Source organism: Gasterosteus aculeatus, chromosome 13, assembly GCF_964276395.1.
Source record: "Gasterosteus aculeatus chromosome 13, fGasAcu3.hap1.1, whole genome shotgun sequence".
In the NCBI taxonomy this organism is placed as follows: domain Eukaryota; kingdom Metazoa; phylum Chordata; class Actinopteri; order Perciformes; family Gasterosteidae; genus Gasterosteus; species Gasterosteus aculeatus.
Window position 1 is genome coordinate 12820299 of NC_135701.1, and position 24775 is coordinate 12845073.

The 24775-nt window shown below is 44.6% G+C and overlaps 1 protein-coding gene across 4 annotated transcripts in view; it reads right to left on the reverse strand.

Annotated features, from left to right (window-relative positions):
* Positions 1-24775, reverse strand: part of arb2a (ARB2 cotranscriptional regulator A) — a 133117-nt gene that overhangs the window by 48766 nt on the left and 59576 nt on the right. For all 4 annotated transcript variants that reach the window (XM_078087605.1, XM_078087603.1, XM_078087606.1 and 1 more), the window contains exons 8-9: positions 22994-23113; positions 404-520 (exon numbers count right to left, since the gene is read on the reverse strand). In XM_078087605.1, coding sequence (XP_077943731.1) covers positions 404-520; positions 22994-23113 — 237 coding nt within the window. The remainder of the gene's footprint in view (positions 1-403; positions 521-22993; positions 23114-24775) is intronic.

A 24775-nucleotide genomic window follows, 5' to 3' on the forward strand; every position in this document is an offset into this window, starting at 1 on the left:
AAAATGAAGCTAAAACAAATGCACATGTGCGCGTGCATTCTATCTCACACGCTTGCCCACAATCATGCATGCACGTGTATGCCGAGACGCACACACGCACCGGCGAGGGTTGACCGTCTTAGTTATTCATTGACATGCACCCGGGAAGGAAAAGGTGGGGACTGTATTTCACTTTCAGAGAAACACATTCAAACGATGGTTCTCTAGGACTTCGAAATCTAGCTGTTGGTCAGGGACACCTGTGCGGGTCAACAGGGTTGTGCCGAGGAGAAATCAGGGAGGAGGACAATCTAAGACACCGAAGCCCTCCGCTTGGTGAATTTACATGATGAGTAGAAAGCACAGGAATACCCACCATGCCAGACTCGCAGGGTCTATTTTTGCCCTCATACTGTTATTTTACCTGCTGCATCCAGTCCTGCGTGCCTTTGCTGGTCTCCTGTAGCCAGATGTTGTGAGCCGAGTCAGTCAGAGCCACAGCGCACGCTCTGTTCTTCACCTGCATTTCCCTCTGATTCATCTGCCACAGAAGAAAAGAAAAGTTTAGTTGTAGTTAATGACAAAGTCACTGTTAAGGGGGGTACTGTGTTTTGAGCAAAAAAGAGAGCTAATGCTGTAAGACCAATGATAGCCTGTTCAGAAATAAAGCAAAATAACATACCCATTGTTTTAGATTAAATGTTTAGTCCCTGTCCAACATACATTTTCAGGCTAGTCGACAAGAAGAGCCCGGCCCACTGGACAGCGAATACAGATTGAACCTGGTGGATATGGCCTGACGTTACCACGAGAAAGATGAAAGCGCTGCTCCAGCATAGCGTGTCCTTGTCACGTTGTGTGCAAATGCCGCCTTACTGCGCACGTTCACATCCCTCCGTCCCCATCCCCAATACCCTTTCCCTTCACGTCATGGAGAATGTGGCTTCCGCAGGCCCGTCTTCCTATTCCCCTCTGAATGTCAACGCCAAGGAAAATGTCACGCAAAGGACTTGTTACTGCACTACAATAGACTTCCCACACCATTGGTCCCACCCCAAGGAGTACTACAGGGCTTGGGATGAGCCATTTCACTTTGCTCGGCTTTAAGATAACACTTGGGTTCACAATAAATGTTCTGCGCACGCTTAGTGAAGCTTGAAAAGAAACAGGGGGATTGGGGACGTGTAGCTTGTGGAATAGAACCAAGGGTGGCGATTTCCCCCGGTCATACACGTGGCACCGCAGCCCAACAGATCAAACTGGTTGAAAGCTCCATCTTGAGCGAGATCCAGAGTAAAGACAATTTCTGAAATGGGGAAAAAAGACTTCTGTGGTCCTTAAAATGCTGCGATGCTGCTTATGGCTTGGTACTCGGGAATAAAACAAGCACTTCAATTGGACATCCAAGCAATGTTTAAGCTACGGAAAGGATGGGAATATCAGCGATAGGTTGGTGCCCGCATGAAACAAAAGGATAAATATTAGTCTATAGCAGCGCGGGGTAATAGGACAAAATGTTGCAATGGCTTGAGAAAAGCTACAGTTTGGCAGGGGTATAGAAGGTTAAAGCTGCTGCTGATATGAATCTTACTCTGACACTCAGACTGGGCCTTATGCTGAAGAAATTACCCATTTTAGTGGGAAACACCGTCCATTTTCAGCCAGCTAGATTGGCTGGTCCTTGGTTGTACATCAAAATGACGGTGGGCATTTGAATACATCCTGCCCGGCCTAGCCAAATTAAAGTGGGAGTGTATAGAGATAAATGGAATCTATTAAGGCACTAAGAGCTCATACATCATGGAGCTGATAAGGCTTCCATTGTAGTGGCTTCATCGGAGTGGAGATCAGACTGAGAGGGGAGGTACAACCCCGCAAAAAAGTAGTCAACTGTAGAGACAACAAAATTATAACAAAAAGAGGACAGACAGCGCACATAAAAAAAAATTAATTAATTAATAGACACATTCACTCAACTCACACAAAATTCATACAATCTCTCACACACACACACACACACACACACACACACACACACACACACACACACACACACACACACACACACACAGGCAGAGATCTTTAACTACTCCCTCTTCATCCATGCTTGGTTGAAAAGCTTTCCTCTGGCAGAACTGGACCCGCGGGAGAAGAAAAGTCAACCTTTTAAAACTGGAGGTGTCAATCAAGGTCCCGTTTCCTGGCGCTAGCCAAACGGGCCAGTCCCGGAGTCTATAAGCTGCAAGCCGAGGCCGGGAGACAGGAGACCAACTGTCCATGGGAAACGCACGTGACTTCAAACCAGTCGAGGACATTGACCATGTCTGGGCAAAAAAATAAACATTTTGTCCACATTCCAAGTGGATAAATAGGTCTGTACTACTATTGTATGCCCTTTAACCATCTGAGACCAGCATTTTTGATGGGAAATGCACTTTAGATGAGTATAGTTCACTGGATATCACTTCTATTTTTAATTTAGTATGTCTAGGCACACGCTTGGATGTATGGATCCTGGTTTTGCAGTCAATGTGAGCAGATTGGAGAGGACAATGTGCAAAGAAAGAGACACAGTGGATACGGTCCACGTGAAGCTGAGGTGTAGATGGTGCTGGACTTCTAGAACTAGAAAAAAATTGATTTATGTTTTTGTTTGTTTGGGATATTTAACCTTTGAAAATCAGAAAGTACACATTTCAATTGATTATGTTCACAACCTTTGGATCATATGGAATTAGTTCTCTAAATGCAATATGGGTTTGAAACACAAATAAAATACCTTTGCCCTTCTACAACAAACCTCCATGCTCTAGTATCCGTAATTTGCTTTTCAAAGATACTCACTCAGTGTTGTGTATTTGCTGGAACGAGAAGGTATAATAAATCAGCGACGCTCAACAAAAGAGTCTGTTTTCCCGATGATGGCTCAACCGAAGATTAAAGAGCAAAGAACTCCATCCCCCAGCACTCAATCAATCACTCCTTGTGACAGCTCTCATTGCCGCATTGCCTACACACATATGTTTAGCTGTGGTAACAGTTGTCGTGGTAGGTTGACATGTAATGACTCCAGGAGAGAGGGCTCTATGCAGAGTGGCCTTCAACCAAAATCACTTTGACACTATTCTGTCTCACGTTTTACAAGCCACGACGACGGCTGTGGTTTCTGTGTGTTGAAAGCAAAATCCAGCAATGTGTGCGTCTTCTGCCAAGTTGATGATACTCATGGTTTTGCCTAAAAACTAGTTACCGTGAAGCAACATGCTCGTAAGCGATGTAAGGCTGATCACATGACTTATCACGTGATTTCTACACCGTGTTGGCCTGCTAGCTAGTGCTAGCCATCTTCATCCAGAACGCTAAATGTGCTAATCCACTACGCAACCGCAGACTGCAGCTTTAACAGGGAAACAGCTGTTGTGATCAGTCTTGTGTCGGACAGGGAAGAGAAACATGTGGAAATACTTGTTGAGCTAAAACCAGCCCACAGATGTTGAGACATTTGCCGCCTCTCTGCTGGCCTTTACTGAAAGTAAAGGGAAAAAGGTTATTAAAGGAAGCTGATTGGTTATCAGAAGCAGTATAACGTGAAGGAGTGAGAGGAAAAAGCAAGACTGATGAAGATACAGATAGAGGCAGATGAGCACAAAGCATGTTTATGAATGCTTTATTGATTCCCATGAGGAAATTATCTTTTCCCTTGGCCTACTTCACGGGGAGATCAGACCACAGGGTCGGCTTCAGAATAGCGTACCTAAAGCAAGTGGGCTTTCGTCTTTAAAACATAAGCAGAAGCTTAAGTGGAAACGATGCACAGATCACAGGGGTCTGTCCTCAGCTTGAAGAGCGGCATGCTTACTTACTGGAGCACCTTTGTGAAATGTTTATCACCGGTACTTTGCCTGTCGGCTGCACAATACAGGCGTATCAGTCCTATTCTGTGAAACCATCAAATCTGTCTTTGGAGCCACTTAATTTAACGTTTGGGTGAGATTTGCGTACATTTCTTAACCCATTTGTGACTGCCGACCGATGTTTTTAAATACACTTCGTCCATGGGATTTGGATTCATTTTAATTGGAACCACACATCACATTCCTGTGAACTATTTTTACAAAGCTGAGTCACCACTGATGACGCAGTTCACCCCCACTGATGCATTTAAACTCTGGATGAACTATAAAATTCTTCTCCCTCTTTTTACTCCTCGAATTCTGTGCGGGGGGGCTTGGTTGCTATAGAGACCCAGAAAACATCACATTTCTGACCTCCCAGTAGGCATGATTCTGCTAAATAAAGCTTTTCACAAATTCCATTAACCAGCGATCCCAATATATTTGAAGCCACTCAGACACAAACACAGAGAGAGACTCGCCTCTAAGCCCTGTATCTTGTACCTGACCTCTCATGGCTCTCAGCATAGTTCAGTGTTTAGGTTTCTAAGCTCCTTCCTGCTGAAAAAACAGCCGAATCCTAGACTTTTTGTTGTGCATAATCTTATTTTCACCACAGAAGAAGAAGGTAATAAGCGATAGGGGTGTGTGTGTACGTGTAAGCGTGCAGCGTGCGTATGAAGGAGTGATGGAGGAATATTAATCATGTTTATTTAAATGGACAAGGAGCTTAAATAAGCGACGAGACATCGTTTAACAGCATGCTAAACTAATCTCTGGTGGAGATAAATAGTTCAATTCTCTGCTCTCCCTGTGACGCTGCCACGCCTGCGACTCCTCTGCTACATCTAAACACCGGCAATAATAAAGACAATTATTTAGGCCTTTGATAATTATGTGTCAAAGCCAGCGAGGGCCACTAGATAATAGGAAGAAAACTGAATGCTAACCCACAATGGAGATCCCCCTTTGGGAGACAGGCAGACTTATCCCTAGAAAGAAAGAATGCAGAGACATAAAGATGAGAGCTCTTTAAGGGGCCTTGCTTACTGTCAGACAGTCAATGTGAAAAGCCACAATTATACGGAGAGAGAGTGAGTGCTAACAGAGAGCAGCAAACAAGAGAAAGGAATACAAGAGAGATAGGGAGTGACAGAAAATGTTACGCGTTAGTGGGAGTGAGCAAAAACTGAGCAGAGGCCAAGAGAAAGGAAGGGAGAGAGAGCGAGAGAAAGAGAGAGAGAAGCGTCCAGTGACGATGCCAGTCAGAGACAAGGCTTATAATGTGTCTGCGCCGTGCACTGCCAACAGCCACAGATAATCTAGGACTACCCACTGAGCACTGAAGCACTGCTTAAATATTTGATTGATTAACTGTCCTGCCGCTGCCAAAGAGTTAAGAGGAGAGCATCAGAGAAGCCAGGGCGAACACAGAAAAAACAAACAAACATGCATGCCGCACACCGGAAGGTTGGAAAACACATGGCGCAGACACGCCGAAGCGTACTCCCCCCCACCCCCTGAAATCCCTGCACGCCAACATTGGAGCGGGAGCGCAAACACAAAGCGACGTGTACACATCGGGAGCATGTGAAGAGTGAGCAAAGACGCTGACAAGAGCTGGAAAACCAAACACGGAGGCTCGCCGACGCTCTGGCGGTGATCCCCCTTCCATCATAAATCAATGAGGACAATGGACTCATGGATAAACAGTGGCGAGGTTGACGGATCAGGATTTGGCTTCCAGTGGCCACACGATGCCCCGCGGAGAGGTTGTTAGGCGTTCCATCTCGCTTATTCCTACAGTGCCGGGGAATGATGATGTCGCTCGCAATTGATCTCGGGTCAGAGGGTGGAAAAAGGGAGTGTGCACGCAAAGCGCTCAGCTACTACCTCACACACACACACTCATCCCTGTCCCGTCTCTGACTGTGGAAACACAGGCAGCTGCCCCCCCCCCCCCCACACTCCGACACCCTCCACAGGAAGAGACAACACCAGCCCTTCCTGTGGCTTTGAAGCAGCCGTCCCAGGTCCCCTGTCGGCCCCCGGCTTCCTTTGTCTTAACCGCAGGAAGGAAGCCCTCTCCAGCACGAGGCCACGGGGCCCTGGGGAGCCAGCGGGAGTGTGTTTGCGTGTGCGCATCGTTCAGTGTTGTGAGAGTGTGCGGAGGTCTTACTCGCTGAGGTCACATGCATTACGGAGTTTTTTATTTCTTTCCCCCCCTTTGACTCACCAGTGCCTGAACTCAGGTTACGGGGAGTGTGTAGAGCAGCAGGCAGGAGGGAACGAGCAGGAGAAAACTGCAATAGCTTCCTCCCCTCTTTCGTCTTTCCTGTCATGGCTGTTCGCCACACACATGATGGAGGGAAGAGGAGGAAGAGAGAGCGAGAGAGACAGACAGGGAGGGAGGATGGTGGGCGGAGAGACAGGTTGAGACTCAAAAGGGTGATGAGCGGGCATTGCTGAATTGTGTGAGTGACAGCACTGGACGCAGGGTAGTGGGAGGTGGTGTGTGTCTGTGTACGTGTTGAGGAGGACTTTATGTGTGCATAACCATGCAAACTGCACACGCACACAGAGAGAGAGACACACACACACACACACACACACACACACACACACACACACACACACACACACACACACACACACACACACACGCAGCTGACAGAAACACACCAACAAGTGGGGGCGGTGAGGAAAAGGAAGGCCAATAAATATTTACTGACACAGCAGAAGTGGAGAATGGTTGTCCACTGGTGGAAACAAAAGGCAGAGGATGGGGAGCGGCGTGCCAGGAAACCTGGCGGCTGCGGGCGCTGCGGCCCACTTGTGCCCGCATGGAAAACAAGAGAGAGGAAGATGGGAAGGAAAGGGAGGATGGAGGAGAGAGATGCGAGGCTGGGATGGAGGGAGGGAAGGAGGGTATGGGGGAAAGGACAAACGTGGTTGTGGGTAACGGGGGTGTTTGTGAACAGTAGCAGCCTGGAGCAACGCAACTGTTGTTTAATGAAAATATAAATGGATTTAGCTTCTTCAAAGTGAGGGGAAGGTTTGGTGAGAGTTACGAAAAATGATCGTAATAAACTTCTTGAAACATGTGTCTTTGCCCGATCAACCATATGATCAGAATAACTCCACATACATACATAATAATTATGTAAAATAATAACTTACTGAAAAATTCCTGTTGGTTTCTAACACAACTTTTGTATTTTCGATTTACCAAAACATAAATCCACTGTGCATAAAATGCACAGTGGAAAGCGTTAAGGACATTAACTCCCAACATAGTTTGATCAATATACATTTCTGCCAAAATGAAAAGGCCGGTGGTATGAGGTGTATCAAGAATACAACTGTAATGTTAACATTAAAATGCTATTGACACACTTAAGAAAGTGGACAGTAAAATCTTTGCATCATTAGTAGTTAGGGATGTTCATATATTGTTTGGCGTGAGCAATTACAGAAATGGTAATTTCTAATTAGGCAGCATTCCTTAACGAAGTGAAATTACGGCATGGCGACTAATTAAAGTCTCGTGTTAATTAGGATATATCTTAGTTAAGAAAAATCAACACCAGGCACGCTGGGCCTTCATCATTCCCAAATCAACTGGCCACATTAACAACTTTGGTCGACAGTGTGAAACGAGAAAGTTACTTTTGCGCATTGAATACAGGCTCGGCCTCATCATCGCCACTTGCCTTTCCTCTCCCTCTCCGACTCGAAAAGCATTTTTTTCTTGTCTTTCTCCCTGTCTCCCAACCCTCCGGCAATGCTGTAAAATAGAAACCTAACCTCAATATTTTCCCTCACGGTGCTGGGACTTGCTGGCCCATTAAATTCCCCTTCCCATGTGTCAGCTTGCACATTTCCACCATGAAATTTTCGTATAATTAAACTTTCTTAATGATTTATAAGCTATAATAATAGCCGTAAGTATTTCAGAACAGGTTAAAGGGACAGCTTTTAAGTGCACGCCGGGGGATGACCCTGTTTTAACATAGTTTCGGATGGGCGACTCGCAGCTGGAGACCGAGATGGATGGGGCGAGGGAGGATGGGATTGACTGATGCGGGGAGTGAGCGAGCGGGTTTAACAAGGGGTGGTTGGAGGAGGAGGGTGAGACCTTTTTGCCCGTAACTCAGGGTGATACTGTCATCGAGGAGAACCAAGGGCTCCCTGAACCCTGTCCGGGGGGGCAGCAGGGGGGAGAGGGGGGAGGAGAGCTCACGGCTGACTGGGAGAGAAAGACACACGCATGCACGGAAGGCCGAGAAGCTGACTGGATGCAAGAGATCCTTAACATCTGATGAAAAAGTAGGAGAAAATAATTCACCAAGACAAATTGTAAATATTCTGAGGCACATTACTTAAAAAAAATGTGCCTCATTACTGGTGGATGAAATATACTAATAAAAAAAGTTTACTCTGAAGCAGAGCTGGAATCAACGTCTATAGGATGTGCAAGGTACACATGCATGTTGCAGGGCGCACGCACACGCACACACACACACACACACACACACACACACACACACAGATGTTTGCTCTCTGCTGCCTCTTTGACGGCGAGGCTGATATGATTGCCACTTAGGAAATCAGTGTGTTTTCACACCACTCTCAGCTCTGCCAAAGCTAATGTGTTAAATATCCATCGGGTACTGCTGTCCATTTCTGAGACACACACACAGCCTTTGGGGGATGATAAACATTGATTCCTTGTAATAACTGAGCCCACAGTTGGTATCCAACCAAGCCAACATTTTCTAAATTGGGGTGCAGAGTGAAAAATTCAACGAGCTATGATGTGAAACTTCTTCTAAATCTGTGGTGAGGCGGTTGAGGAAGAGCTAAATTTGAACTATTGTGTGACTTTTTTCACTTTTCTTGTTTTCATCAAGAATTGCTAAATTTGTTTTGTTTTTCAAATACATTATTGTTGTTGAAAAATGTAACAAATCAACACATGAAGTCCAGCTACGGAAGGTGTTCTGGAAAGGTGGAGTCGGAAAATGGCAAAATCTACCAATTATCTGAGTGGACTGTTTTTCACCTTAGCTGTGAATGGGGGAGGAGGAGGAGGAGGAGAACGACGAAGATGAAACAAAAACAACAAATCTGGAGGCGCCTGCTGCTCTACACATTACTGGCAAATCAGGTGTGTGTGTGTCCCTTCAGGGCAGCAGAAGTTGAATTCTAAAAGGAGAAGTTCTGTTTAAACTTCCAGCGCCACTCGAAGTTGTTCATGGACAAACTGAGGGGGGGGTTTGAGTAAAAAGCAATGGGAGGAGAGGTATAGAAGTGGTAGAAGCTAATGAAAGGGACAAAAAGAGTGTCCCTCCTTTCAGTTATCATCATCTACTTCATATTTCCTTGTGTGCTGCGCTGTGGGGCAAGGGAGAAAGCGAAGAAGGGGGCGCGGGGGGATGGAAGGAAAAACATGCACTGTGATCGCCTTCTCAAAGGGAGGACAGAGGGAGGGAAGGGAAACTACAAAAGGCTAACTGAAATTAATGGAAATATATAACAATCTTAAAATTTACTTCTCATTGCCAGTAGCCATGATTTAAAACAGCTTTTTTAACGAGGAAAGACGAGTCAGAAAAAGAAAGAGGGAGAAGGGGCCGAGGCCATATTACAAATTGGACAGGCTGGAGGAAGCTGCAAGTTAATTTGTCCCATAATTTGAAAACTTTGCCGTTTCTCAAGGCACGCTCACTTAAATTATTATTTTATCAGCACATAAGACTAAAGGACAAAAAATACTAATGTAGGGAATTAGAATATACAAAGCATTTCAATTGGTCATTTAAAGAAAAGAAAAAAATAATTATTTGAATTGCATCACGATGTTCCGATATCAGCTGGATAACTAAAACATTTATAATTGCATTTCTGGTCAATTTTCAACGCCCCCTCAAGAAAAAGAAATAAAAGCCTTAACTTTGTATTCATAATAACAAAATAAATAATTATAACAAAATAAAAATGAAATCAAGGTCAATGGATATTGCCCACTGATATTTAAATAGATACAGTATAACGCTTATGAATTATCATTAATAATAAGTTCATCATTTTTATTAGGCTGTTTTTTACTTTATTTTGAATAAAACACGCCATATAGTATTAATAGACTTTTGATATTGTTCTGTTATTTTTCTGTTCTTGTTAAATGGTAGTTTGCTAAATTAATGTGCCCAACCAGCAGAGCAATTTACTTTTAAGTACATTAGAAAATCAACACAGCGATTCCCCTAGTAAATTAAATCTAGAATCTACAAAAGTAGTACATCAGTTGAAGTGCTTTTCATGTGATATTATTGATTAAAAACAAAGCCGGAGAGAGGGTGAGGAGCACAAACACACAAGTACATACAGGCCACACACACACACACACACACACACACACACACACAATTTAGTATAAAGTATATTATTAATCTTGTGGAAAAAAAAGCAATTAAATCAAAGTGGTATAGAGCCTGAAGCTATGAGAACTGTCAATTCTGCTGGAAATGCCACAGAAGATTACAGTTGGGTTTGTGGATTCCATGAACCCTTTTTTGATTAGGGAGTCAATTATTTCTCATTACTGAAGATGCTATTTCGGAAAAAGACCTTGTCAGTCAATCATGCAAAAAGTCCTCGAAAAGCGTGAATAAACCATTAAAGGGAGAGGCGGATAGGGTGGGGGGCTGTGAGGGAAAGCACACTGACCCTTTTCCGTACCCCAACTCCTACTTGTAGTCAAATTACCTTTTTAACTATTACACCTCTGTCAGGTATTTGTCAGCGTATGGTAATTAGGGCCTTCAGTGGAGAGCATTTGAAAAGAAAACAGTATATTTATTAGTTTATCTCAGAGCCAGAACTGGAGGTAAGTTTGAATGAGGTGATTATCTTGTCATTTCCAGGTTGTTTGTCTAAGAATGTGCTCGTGTTTTTTAGTGCATGTGTGTGTGTCTGCGTGTGTGTCTGTGTGCGCATGTCAGCGTGACCGAGCGCTAGTGGGTGTGACTCCAGTTAATGTGTTGTTGTGTGGATGCCATACACATGTGCGTTCACACACACACACACACACTTACATTTATATATTTTTTTCATAAATTTATATATGTATATATATATATGTTCATGCGTGTGTGTGTTTCAGCTGCTTTCAGCACACTGATGGGCGAGCACGGCACATTTCTCCCGTCCTCTTTGTTCTGTGTGGGGTTTGACACCTCCAAACAATAGCAGCGCTTCACTTCGCCCAGCCCCAGCCCACCACCACCACCACCACCACACTCTGCATGGACGGGAGCTGCCAATTAGCACTATCAAACACCCCTCATCAGCTGTCTGCTTACCACAAAAAGAAAAAGAAAAAAAATCCCAAAACAAATCAATAATTCAGACTTTCCCCTCAAAAACATTCATCGGCAGACTTAAGGACGGGACAGGGACGTGAGCATGACCGCTAACTGTACAGTATGGATTGTTTGTGTAGAAACGACGTGCTAAAAACAAATGGAGTGCTGCTCGTGTGAAGTGGAGCGCCGCAACGAGCACTCGACCAGCCGAGTAGAACCAAAGGTCCGCGTCCTCGACGCCTCTCCCGCTCCACTCCGGCGTCTGAAGCAGATTTCTATTCAGGGGGCAGACTCATCCTCGACCGGACCCCAACGCCACCCCCGTGCCCCCCCCATCTACATTCTTCTCCTTTTGATTAAACGGAGCAGATGCTCTCATACACCCTCTTCTTCCTCACACACAGCAACTCTCGCCCACTCAAAAAAAATGTCCCAAACTCTTTTTAGTTGATCTGCCTTTGTGTAACGCCACGCTGGGTGAGCTGCATTTGGGGGCCTCCGAACTGACAACGTGTCGTGACCCAGGGGAAGAAGAAGGGCCGACTTGGGTAGAGAGGTGTGCAGAGGGGGGCGGCTGTCATGGAGAGAGGGTCTCAGAGGGCCGGAGGTGAGCAGAGGTGTCTGGGAGATGACTGTCGTTCCTCTCGGTGGTCCGGGACCTTTTCATTAACTTACACCCCCTGAGTTCACCAAACAGAAACCGAGGGTGGGAGTGAGGACAGGGGGGGGATGCAGACGGGCACTCGCCCTTGTGATCACCAGGGACCTGGTGCCTGCCTGCCTGTCTCTCTGAATGCAGATCTGTGTCATCCGTTACAGACAAGGAACTGCTTTTTAACAAAACACAAACAGCAGCACGCGCACAGGTACGCAGACACTAAACACATGCACACTCAGATACACATACATCAAAGCCTGCTAAGGGAAAGAGAGGGGTAACAAAGGACAGGCAGTGCCCCCTAGTGTTTTCATCAAAGAGAAAGACCAAATCAACTAATCATCACCTCAACCAAAGCCACAAAAACAGATACAGGAAGGGAGCAAGGGAGAAGAGAGAGACGGGGCGGGGTGAAGGGGGTTAAAAGCCGCAATTCATGAGGGAGGTGGCATTGCATGTGGGAGGCACAGGTGTTGGTGTGGGTGAGTAAGGTGAAGGGAGCAAGTAGCTGGGGGAAGGAAGGAGAGGGAGGGAGGGAGCAAGGGAGGGAAGTTAGGGAGCAAGTGTGGGATGTGGAGGGGCGAATTGTACATGTTGGCTGCTTGGCAACGGAGGAGGCTAAAAGATGTCACGTCCAAGATGTTGTTAAGGTTTGAGGCCGAGAGAGCAAGAAAGTGAGAAGGGGAGAGAGAGAGAGAGGCAAGCAGGCCGTGCATGAAAGCTGATGTCAAAGGGGACCAGAGGATCCGTTGGGTGTGAAGCCATCTAATAGGAAAGGCAGAATATATATGAGACAGACGGAAACACACACAACACACACACACACACACACACACATACCGAATACAAATTACTGAGCAACCCAATGTGGCCCAGTAAGTAGTCTGAACATGGACCACAAACTAATGAGTGACACGACAGGCAGAGATGAAAACCTAGTTTACTGAAACAACATCAAAAATAGGACACTATTTCGCACAAACATCTGTGCAAATGTGTACATTCTTTTTTTTTTTTTTTACTCGGACAGCACATCCGGCTTCATATTCCCACCATGAAACAAGGCCTACTCTTCAGTGGCTTCCACATTCAGCTCCAAGCCAGCTGAGGCATCAAAGGCTGCTCCACGCCAGAAGTCTCTCGCTCGCTCTCCTGCTCCGTTCCCCTCTCTCCCTTCTTTTTGCTCTTTCATAACCCCCCTCGCATTTCACAGCACATAAAGCCTTAAAATGGCACATAAAACAGTTCATCTCTTCTCACTGTCAGCTTTTCAGGCTTAAAACATTTAATATGTTTTACTGCAGGTACATAACTAAAACACATAGACGGAAAAAAAATCGGCATAAAGAATTCACACTCAGCCTTCCCCGAGTCTCTGAGGCTATATAGCTGGGTATAGATCAGCTGAATAACCGATAAAAGGGTGTTTCAAGAAAGAAAAAAAAGGACAGTGAAATTGTGGAATTGCCTGTTTTTCCTCTTTCAGCAATAACAACGTTCTAATTTCCATTTAAACACGTGAGATATGCGTGAGGAAACAAAAACGCCAAACGTCTGCGGGATGCAGCGACGCTGGAAACGCTTTCACTAAAAAGCAGAAGAATGCCGTGACCCTGGTGCCGAGGCTTTGGAGGAGGCAAGGTGAAAAACGCCGCTGAATGCCAACACTGCATTCAATGGATCTAAAAAAGCAGTGAAAAAGAGAGTGAAGGAGGTGGGTGGGGATGGAGATGCAGAGTCTGAAAAAAAGAAGCAAAGGACAGATGAGATGAGATAAACAGATGAGAGAAAGGGTTTAAACTCCAACCCTGGAGTCACTGAGTTCACTGACATTTGCACCAAGAGCCGCCTAGCTGCTCTTTCAGAAAGGACACTTCCCTTACACAAAGCCTAAGACTCATTCTTCCTACATTCGCTGCAGAATAAGACCATTCACAGACTTGAGGGGAGAGACAAAAAAAGAAGAAAACCTAGAAAAACAAATGTGCTGAATTCAAGTGATACCCATTCGACAATTTGCTGCCCGTGTGTCCTCGGGATTCCCTCTTGTATATTGTGTGCATTCTTACGGGCGAATTAGCGAGGGGGAAGGGGCAAAAAATGACATGTGACGAGTGACTCATTTGAGCTGTCAACATGTCATCTTCGCCACATTCAAGCCTCACATCAGCCGCTCGCATTCCCTCTCTGGTGAAGGTGACCGAGGTCGTAGCCAGCTGACACGCCGAGACACAGCAGGTGAACGCGCGGAAATACCACTGTGGTGGACGCGTGAGATTATTAAGAAGGAAAGGAAGGTTAGAGCAAAACGACAAACGCGACGTCTAGTCAGAAAGGGAAACGAATGAGGATACTTTTTTAAAGAATTGAGAGGATTTGGCATTATCGGGTGAGTACAAAAAAAAAAAAAAAAGATTATATGGAATACAAATTTCAGATTATAATAATTATTAAAAGGATTCTCACGTAAAATAATTAAGCAGCGCTGCAGAGAATAATTTCCACTAAAAGATTGTGAGAAGGAGGAAATATACATAGAGAAAACAGTGTGAAAGGAGACGGAGGCCAGTCTCTAGTGAACGATCGCAGTGAGACGGCAGACTACGAAGGAGCAAGGCCGATGTGAAGATGAAGAGAGGGAAGAGGGAACGAAAACGAGTAAATCGCAAGCAAAGAGAAAGAGCACAGACGAGGCGTAAGGCTGCATACAGAGAATAAAAAGAAGAAAACGAGAAGAGGCGAGTTTACAGATAAATTGCGAGAGAACAGAGGAGGCCCACAAAAAGAACAGAGACTGGGAGAGGATTCACATATTTCTTTTAACGGGGGCCAGTGGAAACCTTAGCGAGAGTTAAGAATCGGGGGTAAAAAAAAACAACTGACGACAGAGAGTGAGGAGCAAAAGAAGTGGACAGCGGTGCCCGATGGGTATTAGAGAGAGAGAATAAAAGAGCGGGAGACGTCTGAGACAGAGGAGAGAGAAGAGAGCGAGACCTTTGCCTCCGAGGCAACCAGCCGAAAGCAACGAGAGAGGCAAACAAAGCCGCACGCTGCTCTCACACGGCAGAACAAAGAGAGGAGGTGCATCATGGGAGTCTGAGCCTTCTGCCGCCACTGACGCCATGCTGGATGAAGACGCAGCGCCTCGTGCAAAAATTTGAAACCAAACACACAGCACGTCCTGTAATACTCCCTAAATAGTCAATACTCTGGACAACTTCTCCTCAACTTTCATACATCTGCTCATAAAGGCAGAAACTAATGCAAGCACATACACAAATAATAAGTCTGTTGTAAACTAGGCCAAAGAACAATACACAAAGCGTTCTATAATAGTAACATTAGCACAGCATGAAGGTAGAATCTTAAAACATGGTAAAAAGCACAGAAACGCCGAGTAAATCAGAACAATGCCTTCACTTTGATATGTTCAGAACTGGGTTAAAACAGAAGGTGAAGATAAAAATGGATGGAGGACGGCTGTTCAGGGGCAATTCAGGTATGAGTAATAAATGCAAATATCTGAACGTGTTCTGTGTTTCATTGTAATTCTGATTCTGATAAGGTGCATGTATAAGCTGGGGGGGAAACGCACTGTATACTTATCAGGCAGCTATAGTTCAGGGAAACACAGGCTGAAGGACTAAAGACACATAATCACCTAGGTCAAAATTCAAAGTAAAGGTATGCACAATTATTAAGATATTGGCTCTAACGTTTTCCATCTACACCCTCTGACTCCTGCTTCTCCCTCTCTTGTGATCTCTCATCCTTTTTCCCTGTTGGTCTCTCTTCCTCCGGCAGGTCTGATAAGTTGGAGCTGCAGCTCAACTCTGAGTAGCACTGTCTCCAGGAAAAAACAAAGTGATCAATGCGAGGAGGCACGGGGCGCTCATGGACGGGCCAATCAATGGTGGAAAGAACCTTGCCCAGGGCCTTATGCAAATGGGAGCACGTCCCGTAACCTCTGGAGTGAACATGCGCACAAGATCAATGGGATCAGGGTAGAACCTTACAGCAAGATCAGCCTCAGCCAGTAAATATGTAATGATGAATCCCTCAAGATTTATCTGAACTCAAATGAACTGCAACTAGCTGGGCTTCTTATAATACCATGTTGCAAGGAAGACCCCTTGTTAAAGAGGTAGAGTATTTGGTGGGCGGGGCGGGACAGGGGAGATTAAAAAGAGCATTTGCACAACGATGCACTGAGGCTAGTTCTTTCCTATTCACTGGGGAGATAAAAACAAAACAGAAAGACAAAAAAAAGGTGAGAGGAGACGTACGAATAGTCACCTCCACAATACATGTTGGAGGAGTAATGATTTTCAATTACGTCACCATGGCAACATCTGCGCGTTTTGAGCAAAAGAAAAGAGCGGGTAACCGTGACAACCCGGTGAAAGAATGCCCTAACGCTTACACCCGAGACAAACTATTCAAAACCAACAGCTGGCATTAACTAATGCCGTCGTGTACCTGAGTCTGAAATCGGTATCAATCAAAAGCTATGACAGACCAGATAAACGTAGTGCATGACTTACTTAAGTACAAGGTAACCATGGCGATCCAGAGACGGAAAACATTTTTCTCTGTAAGCAGAATGAAATCTATTGTGAAGAAAGTCAGCTGTGCAATCAAGCTACCAACTATCATACAGAAAAAAAGACAGAGGAAGATTGGCAGTAAAAGCATGTATGGATTTATATTTTACATAGTGGGAAAATGAAAGCACGGCCCTGAATTGCCGCTGGTTGTTGGCCACGTCTCAGATGACCTTTCTAAACCTGGACCACAAAAGTTAAGCAAAACAAGAACGAAATGCGTGGTAACTTTTAGGTACTTTATCGCTACTTGCAGCTCTACTCCCCTGAAAGAAATGAGGAAAACAGTGGCTGAAACTCACTCAATATAGACCACATATAGTAAAGTGATAACAGAAAATTTACCTGGTTGTGGGTCTAATGGTACCAAACTGAAGAAATATGAAGGGGACATGTTTTTTGTGTGTGATAAAAGCCTGCATTGGTTTAATATTAAAGATTTACTCTTTACTAATTCCTGTTGAAATCCATTTAGTTTGATAAGAAAAAAAAACATAAGGAAGGAAAAAACCTTGAAGGAAAGATGACGAAGGAAGCCAACCAGGGGACAATTGGGATTACACCATGTAATTCGAAACAGATTCCTGCCAACTATAACAACGTCGTGCCGCATCCTTCAGTCATCTGAGACGTTATGGAACAACTGACTAAAAGACGAATGTAGTTCATATTTTATTGAAACAAGAAAAAAAACATCGTGTTTATGTTCTAGGACTTTCATTATCTTGCAACTGTGCGGCTGTGAAAAATACAGAATTAATAATAAAGGACATCAAAAAGCAACAGACAAACAAGAAAATTGGAATCTCACACAAAATCAATTCCTCTTGATATTGAAGGAATAGCACGAGAGAGACAAGAGGTGAGTAAAGTATCCTCAACCCCCTTTGCTCCTTGCCAACACCACAAATGTAATCTAGAAACCAAAGATGCTCCTGAAACAGAGAGAAACACCAACAAAGGTGAGAATAATGGCGACGTATTGAAGGGAATACTTCACAAAGCCTATTGTGTGAGTATCCTTTTCAGACAGCAAACCCGCTGTAATTTGGTCTGCGTCATCTGCCTCTAGTCACAATGCAGCACTACAGCTTTGAAATGGATGGCAAATGAAGGCCATTTGTACATAATCACAGCAGATAGAAGAATTCAGACGCCCTACAATGTGTTGTTGAGGTGTAAAGAAAGACCTTGGTCTGTCTGTGGCAGCCACTGACGCAAAGGTTTGGCAAGGGAGGTTTTTTTTTTCTCCCCCCTCCGGAAACAAGCCAATCAATTGAAATCAAATCAGTTTGCTAGCCGTGACATTTAAACAGTTCAATTTACATCCCTACGTTAAGAGAAGAGCCGCTCTCTCCATTCACAAAGAAATTAGACGTCTATATTTCAGCGGCTTAATAGAGCGAATGTGCTGAAGCTGTGCTGGGGGAGAAGCCGCGTCTTGCCCCGGTGGACAAAAGGGACAGTCATTGTCTGTCATGGCGAGCAGAGCACAAAAACACAGGGAGTTATAATATACATAAGACGGGCGGGACAGGGAAACCGCACCGTGCATGACAGTCGCGCACGCGAGTGCGTACACCGACACGCGCACAAATGCACACACACACACACTGTCTCAGTGGCGATGGTGTATGTCCTGAGGGCTGCTGCCCTGCTGTGCGGGCTGGCAGGCACTTTTGTCATGGTGGTCCTTTTGTTTCACATCAAACAAAACGCCACAGCTTTGCATACGGCTCCACTAATTTCTGCTAGTGTGCCCCAGCCATTTATCATCGCCTCTCCTCCTCTCCTCCCCTATAACGTGGCTCTGATAGCGGTTCTCCACCAAGCTGTTCTGCTCAGGACGATACAAGCTTCTCCAGGCTCGGGCTGACACACGCGGACGTGCACGTGGACGCATACAATATGCGCCCAGCACCCACTTGCAGGCGTAGACAGTGGCAAATATGCACACAGAGACAGACAGACACACACAGGAAACTGCACCACTACTGCGCCGCTCTCCAGCCCGCCAGCTATGGAGGACCTTGAGATAAAAACAAACCTTCTCTTCATCCCCTCCAGAAGCAACAGACCGTCCCGGCACGCGGTTTTCGGAGGCGGCCGAGATGTGCATACAACATTAGACGAGGCTGTGAACGGACGACTTCACAGCTGGGAAGATTTTGTCTACAAATTGCTTTTGTGGTGATGGACCTGTTGCTCTGGTCCTTCCGCAGGATAGAAAAGTGAAACTTAGTTCGACACAGTTAGAAGAAATACTATGGAAAATCAACTTGTTTGCTGCCCGAGGCGGAGTCAGGTTCTGTTGAAAGTTCATGTCAATGTTGTGTCCGTGCATTCAATAGAGATGGGAAAGCACAAACCCTGGAAGGGTAGAAAAGCTAACTTACAACAAAAGGGGGAAACTTTCAACACCTTCTAATGTGTCTTTTTTATATTCTGTGTTGTTTATAAGCTTATTAGCTTGACTTTTTTAATAGGTGAGATGAATTATTGAGTGGGAGAAACTGCAATATGAGCTTGTTGTAAAACGTTTGGTGTGAAATACATAAAGCTTAAAGAAAGAGACAGAAATGATAAGAATGACTACTTTTTCATTCAATTAATTCAACTTTTTTTTAAAATTGTTTGGCTCTTCGCATACAACATAAAAACCTCTCGTTTACGGTGAGACGGCCATACCAGGAAAATTCACTTTTAAAACTCGGAGCTTTGCAAAACTATCTTCTCCGACAGATCCAGCCGGCAGTGTTTCATCTTTCTCATCCTCCTCACACTGGTATGGCGATGAAGTCCACAAGGAGTGAAGAAATCCTTCATATCTATCAGTCTTACCTCGAGCATCTCTTCCCACATCCAACTGCTGGCTAAAACACACACATACACTCGCGCACACAAGCATCCAAGGCCGGAGAGAACTACGGTATTTTCATTATAGATTGGAACAGATGGCTCTGAACGGAAAGTGTACAGGACGATATCCTGGAAGCATGTATGTGCCGTGTTCATAGAGGACACTTCAAATCTGTAATCATGTTCTTGAAGGGCTGTTGTGGCGGCTGGCTTGCTGTCTGGTTGGCACCCACACATTTGTGTACAGGGAGATAGATGCATTCTTATATAAGACTTTATATAATGCCGTCCTGTCCTACCCAATAAGAGTGCTCCTTTTTTTGTTCAAAAGGTTATTGCGGGTTAGACAACCGTTCCTCATCACAACCCCCACCGCCCCACACACACACACACACACACACACACACACACACACACAGCACTCCTGGCAATGAAGGAAGATGAAAAGACAGGCTGAGCCAAGGGAGAAATGGAGGAAGGGCCTTTTTTTCTCTATGGTTTTATCCCCCCAGTCCCTTACTCTCTACTTCCTTCTAGGGGGAGATTTTGTCCTGAGGTGAAGAAAGGATACTGCAGACCAGCGACCTACAGACGCTTGGCCAGTTTGTGTGTGTGTGTGTAGGAGATGGAGACATGTGGGGAGGGACAAAGTCCACAGCCATGCGAAGACCTGTTAGACTTTGAAGGGGAATACAGGAATACTGGGTTTAAAACAAAGTACCACAGATGGATTATGTAATCACTGAAGAACGATAGAGAGGGGAAAAGGGCGAGGGAGGTGGGAGCGAAGCGGAGAAAGAGCTTTCCCCCTGCAGCAATTATTCAAAGGCATTTAGTAACTCTTTGATGTATCAATAATTAGTCAGTACACATTGGGTAAGTATTTTAAAAGAAATCAAATGGCAATGAAACACTTGAGCGCTCCAAACAGGGGCGAACATGCTTCGGAGCATTGGGAGGCGGGCGGGGGAGAAATTAATGGTGGGCCTTTTTTGATGTGCTTGATCAGAAACGTATTTCTTAACTGCAAAGCGGAGTAGTAATTAAACCACAGACAGCTTGTTTTCTCTGGGTCTTCTGGTGTGTCAAACGGTTCATCCCGCAAGGCTCCGCTCTCCACTCGCCTGCTCATGCGCACACACCTCCCACCATGTCCCGCTGGACCACTTCCCCCTCAATTAAAGTAGACGGTGTGCGCATGTATGTCCACGGGTGTGTGCATGCTTATGTGCGAGGGAGTGCAAAAACACAGCATTAAAGAGTACGAGATGGTGCTCCTTTGAATCCTATGTGTATATTTATACTGCGCTTCTGTAACAATGCAAGTTGTCTCAGTGTATTTGGATGAAAAGCAGACTAGCCTGGAGTGTAATACTTGAACATTGCACCGTAACAGTATAATAATAATAATGAATAATAAAAAGGCAAAAAAGTTTCTACTTTCTTTCTTTTTCGTTGCTAATAATGCATATGTGTAATAATGCAGTGTGTAAAGAGGGGAAAAGGTTTTGACGCCAATAGACAGCAGAAGCTGGGACGGACTCAAGGGAAACATTCTAGAAAACCCTGTCGCTTAAAGTGGAACGTAAAGGTCTTTCAAGTCTCTGTTCTGATGTTACCTTCTCCATACCGCATCTGCTCTATGCTATGTATTTATATATGCACATACGCTACTGGAGTATTTTGAAGACGGTTTTCACATGACAAGGACATCACTTGAAATAACACAGTTAAAAACCTCTGGACTGTCTCTTTGGACAGAGAGGGAGTCTGACACAGAGAGACAAATAGAGGGAACAGCTAGTCTTCGTCACACAGCCAGAAAGCCCAGGAGATTGTGAGGCTGTCACAGACAAAACACCGCATGAATATTTAGCAGCCAAATTAAAATTACAAAGTACTAAATAAAAAAAAGTCGAAGACAAAAAAAGAAAGAAAATATTCCTGAGGACACGTGGGGCAGGTTCCCACCTTTAATCCAGTACTATGTCCTCATTGTGCCACCTCCCTTTTCCTACCTTTCCTGAGAAAAGAGAAGCGATATCTTTTGAGTAATATGGGATGTGGTGTAAATCCTTCAGATCAAGAAACCATCAAACTGTAAACAAAATGTATCCGAGCTCTCAGATCACGGAGAAGCTTAAAACAACCATGTTGGCAGAAAGAGCTTAAGAAAGACAGCGCTCCAAAAACAACCGGTACCAGTCCGCGAGCCATTTGGTACCACGCCGCACAGAAAGAATAAAGTAACGTACACCATACTAATTCCGGAGTATTGACTATCAGGTTCGTTTTCTTTTAAAAAATGAACATATTCTTACCGAATTGCATCTGCCTGTGCCTCTTGACACACAAAAATTCAGCCCAAAGGTCAGCTGAAAAAAGACGTTAGCTGGGATTTCAGAAGAAATGTGTTTGTGTACAAACCACGTGAATCAAGCACGCCCTTTCTTGAAAAAGATCAACCGATCAAATTACGGCGTTTGAGAGAAAAACATGGCCAGTGCATTAGAGGAAAATCGAGACAGAATACCTTAAGATCACCGCAAACGCAACAAAAACCCTGATTCCATTTACAACATGCTATTATAATGATAATTTAAAATAGTAATCAGGTATTGGTACAGAAGGTGTTTTTTGTTGCCGTTTATGTCACTAGTATTTACACCTAAATTGGATGATAAGTCCAACAGCAAGTAGCAGGCTTAGAGGGTACAGACAAACCTCCTCACCATTAACCATGAATCCAAAACGCTAGTCCGATCGGGTAGATAACTCACCCTGATGGTATTAGCAAACTGCACCCTGAAGCTTTATTATTAATAGCTAACTCTATTCGTTAAAACACTAACAGAAGATAAAGCAATGATCAATATGTGATGCGGAGTCCCACAAGGATATCCCAGTAAAACCAAAGACCAGAAAATAAAGCCTCAGCCTTCATGTAACCCACAAAAGACGCACTTTAGGAGCATTTAGCTGAAGGGTGCGGTTATGAAGCCAAGTAGCTGGCCAAACTTTTACTTCCCCCCCCTCCCCTGTGCACCATTAATTCCTTGAAATCCACTCCCCTCCCACCACCTTCCCACCTATCCTCGGTCTCTCTTAAGGCTGGGAGATCTGCATGCTCTGCTCACAGTAACCCTGTTGTTGCATTGCCATAAGTACATGTCTTTATCCAGCGCTCTTCTTCCCGGTTTCCGTCCAGTTCTTGATGTGTAGAAGAGGTGGATGCCGCCCAAACACAAAGATAGACCAGATTGTTTACAGAGGCAGTACTTTTTCAAAACTCAATGCTATTTATTTTAAATTGTTCCACCATGTTTCTCATATATCACTCAGCTTCCAGTGAATACTGCTCTTCCTGTTTTTAGATATGTGTGTGTTCTAGCAGTGTTTAGCGGTTTTGCACACTGACATGTTTGTGTGCATGCATGGGTGTTGGTATGACACAGTACAGTAGCATTGCACACTCACATCTTAGTTTACACAACAATTTTCACGGAATTTGCAGCTCTCCCAAAGCCAACATGTATGTGAGTGATTGCTCTGACAGGACTGCACTTTGTTTCGGTGTGTCTCGTTGTCGGTGGGAGGTAGAAAGGATAAGCGGAAAACTAAAACACTCACCAGCTCAACGAAAGACAGCCCTCCGTAGCTGTGGGCCACGATGAAAACGTTCTTGGCTGCGGCTCTGGACACAAAGTGGTCCCACACGTACAGCACGTGTTCCTCCGAGGAACCATTTTCCTGCAACACAAAAAACCCCAATGTTAACGGAACTGAAAAGAACATTATGAGCTTGAAATCATATGAGCTTGAAAACTGTCAACAAACAGCTTTGTGCAAATAGGAACGTGCAAGATATGTGTCCATCAATAGAGTTGTTGCACTTTTAATTCAATGCTACAGCATCCAAACTCGCACCTCTTCCAAAAAAGGAAAAGGTATGAGAGAGAAACAAAAAGTGGTCGCGGCCGGAGGGGATTCTATAAAGAGCCACACTTTGGCAGATCAATAACTCTTGCATATTGCAAATGCCCTAAATGTAAAACTCAATAGGCTGGGTGACGTAACGTTTAAATCTTAATTTGTGGCCCGGTGCTGAATCGATGGCCCATCTATACACCAGTAAAGGCATAATGGGAACACACTAGGGGAAGGTCAAAAGGGAAAAAACAATAGGAGATATACACACGCATAAACAAAACGGCACAGTTCTACAACAGCAAGGACAATCACAAACCTCTTAGTATGTTCTCACTCTCATCTGCATGCACATGATCAGACACATGCAGGATTATGCGCACACAACCAGAAGATATGTTTAATTAACTAGAGACGCAGACGCTTATCCCGGGCTGGAAAGAACAATAGTAAAAGTACGGGCGAGAAAAGGGCATCCATTAATGAACTTGTGACATTGATTCTAGACTTTGATTTCCTATCAAACTGTCTGGTTCACAATAGAAATCAACAATACATTCCCACAAGAGGCTGCACCAAACATGGGGCTTTATCGACTGGAAACACCTGTATCCTTAGATCGTAGCGCACAACACTGGATACAAACACGCTATTCTAACACGATCATTTTAATTAGTACACTGTTATAAATATAACAATATCTTGAAACAAATACATGGCTTACAGAGAATGTAAGCTCATCTGTTAATTATCTGTCAAACGTTCCACGTGACTCAAAAACAAATAATTATGGATATTAAGTAAAGGACAGAGGAGGTGCCTTTAGAGACTTTCACAAAGTAGGACGGTATATTATCAAAGATAAAGGCGGCAAATGAGGACATCTTGTTGAACGAACACCCGATGCATACCAAAAAGGTGGAAACTTTCAATAAAGTAAGGCAGGATGTTTTTTTTGCCTGTTTATGTGTGTGTACAAATTGTTGTGTACAAGTGTTTGTGTGCTTCCCTTATTTGATGATCTGCTGCTGTGCGTTCTCGTTGCTGGGTTTGTCTGGAGGTAAATTAACCTGTCAGAGTGTTTGTGTTTACTCCTTGATTAGCATGAGGGGTTGTAGTGTCAGCACCCATCTGAATTCACAGGGCGTGATGCAAGACCAGGCAACCCGCTCTGCCCTGCCCTTCTGCCACCAGTGCCACGTGTGTGTGTGTGTGTGTTATCCTGTATGCACGGAGATGCTGGCTGAGGCAGAGTTGTCTGTTTGAAAGGTTGTGACATCAAAGTCCTTTGAAGTCTCCCTCCTCTCTGCTCCGCCGTGTCACCCTTCATCTATAAGGCCCGTTTCCTTGGCTTACCTTGCTCCTTCACCCCTTTCCTCTATCTTACCTTTCCTTTCCCCTCCCCTCTATCTTACCTTTCCTTTCCCCGCTGTCGCCACCAGCTCTACGCCACCGGGTTTTGCCCGTCTCTCCACCCACCGTTTA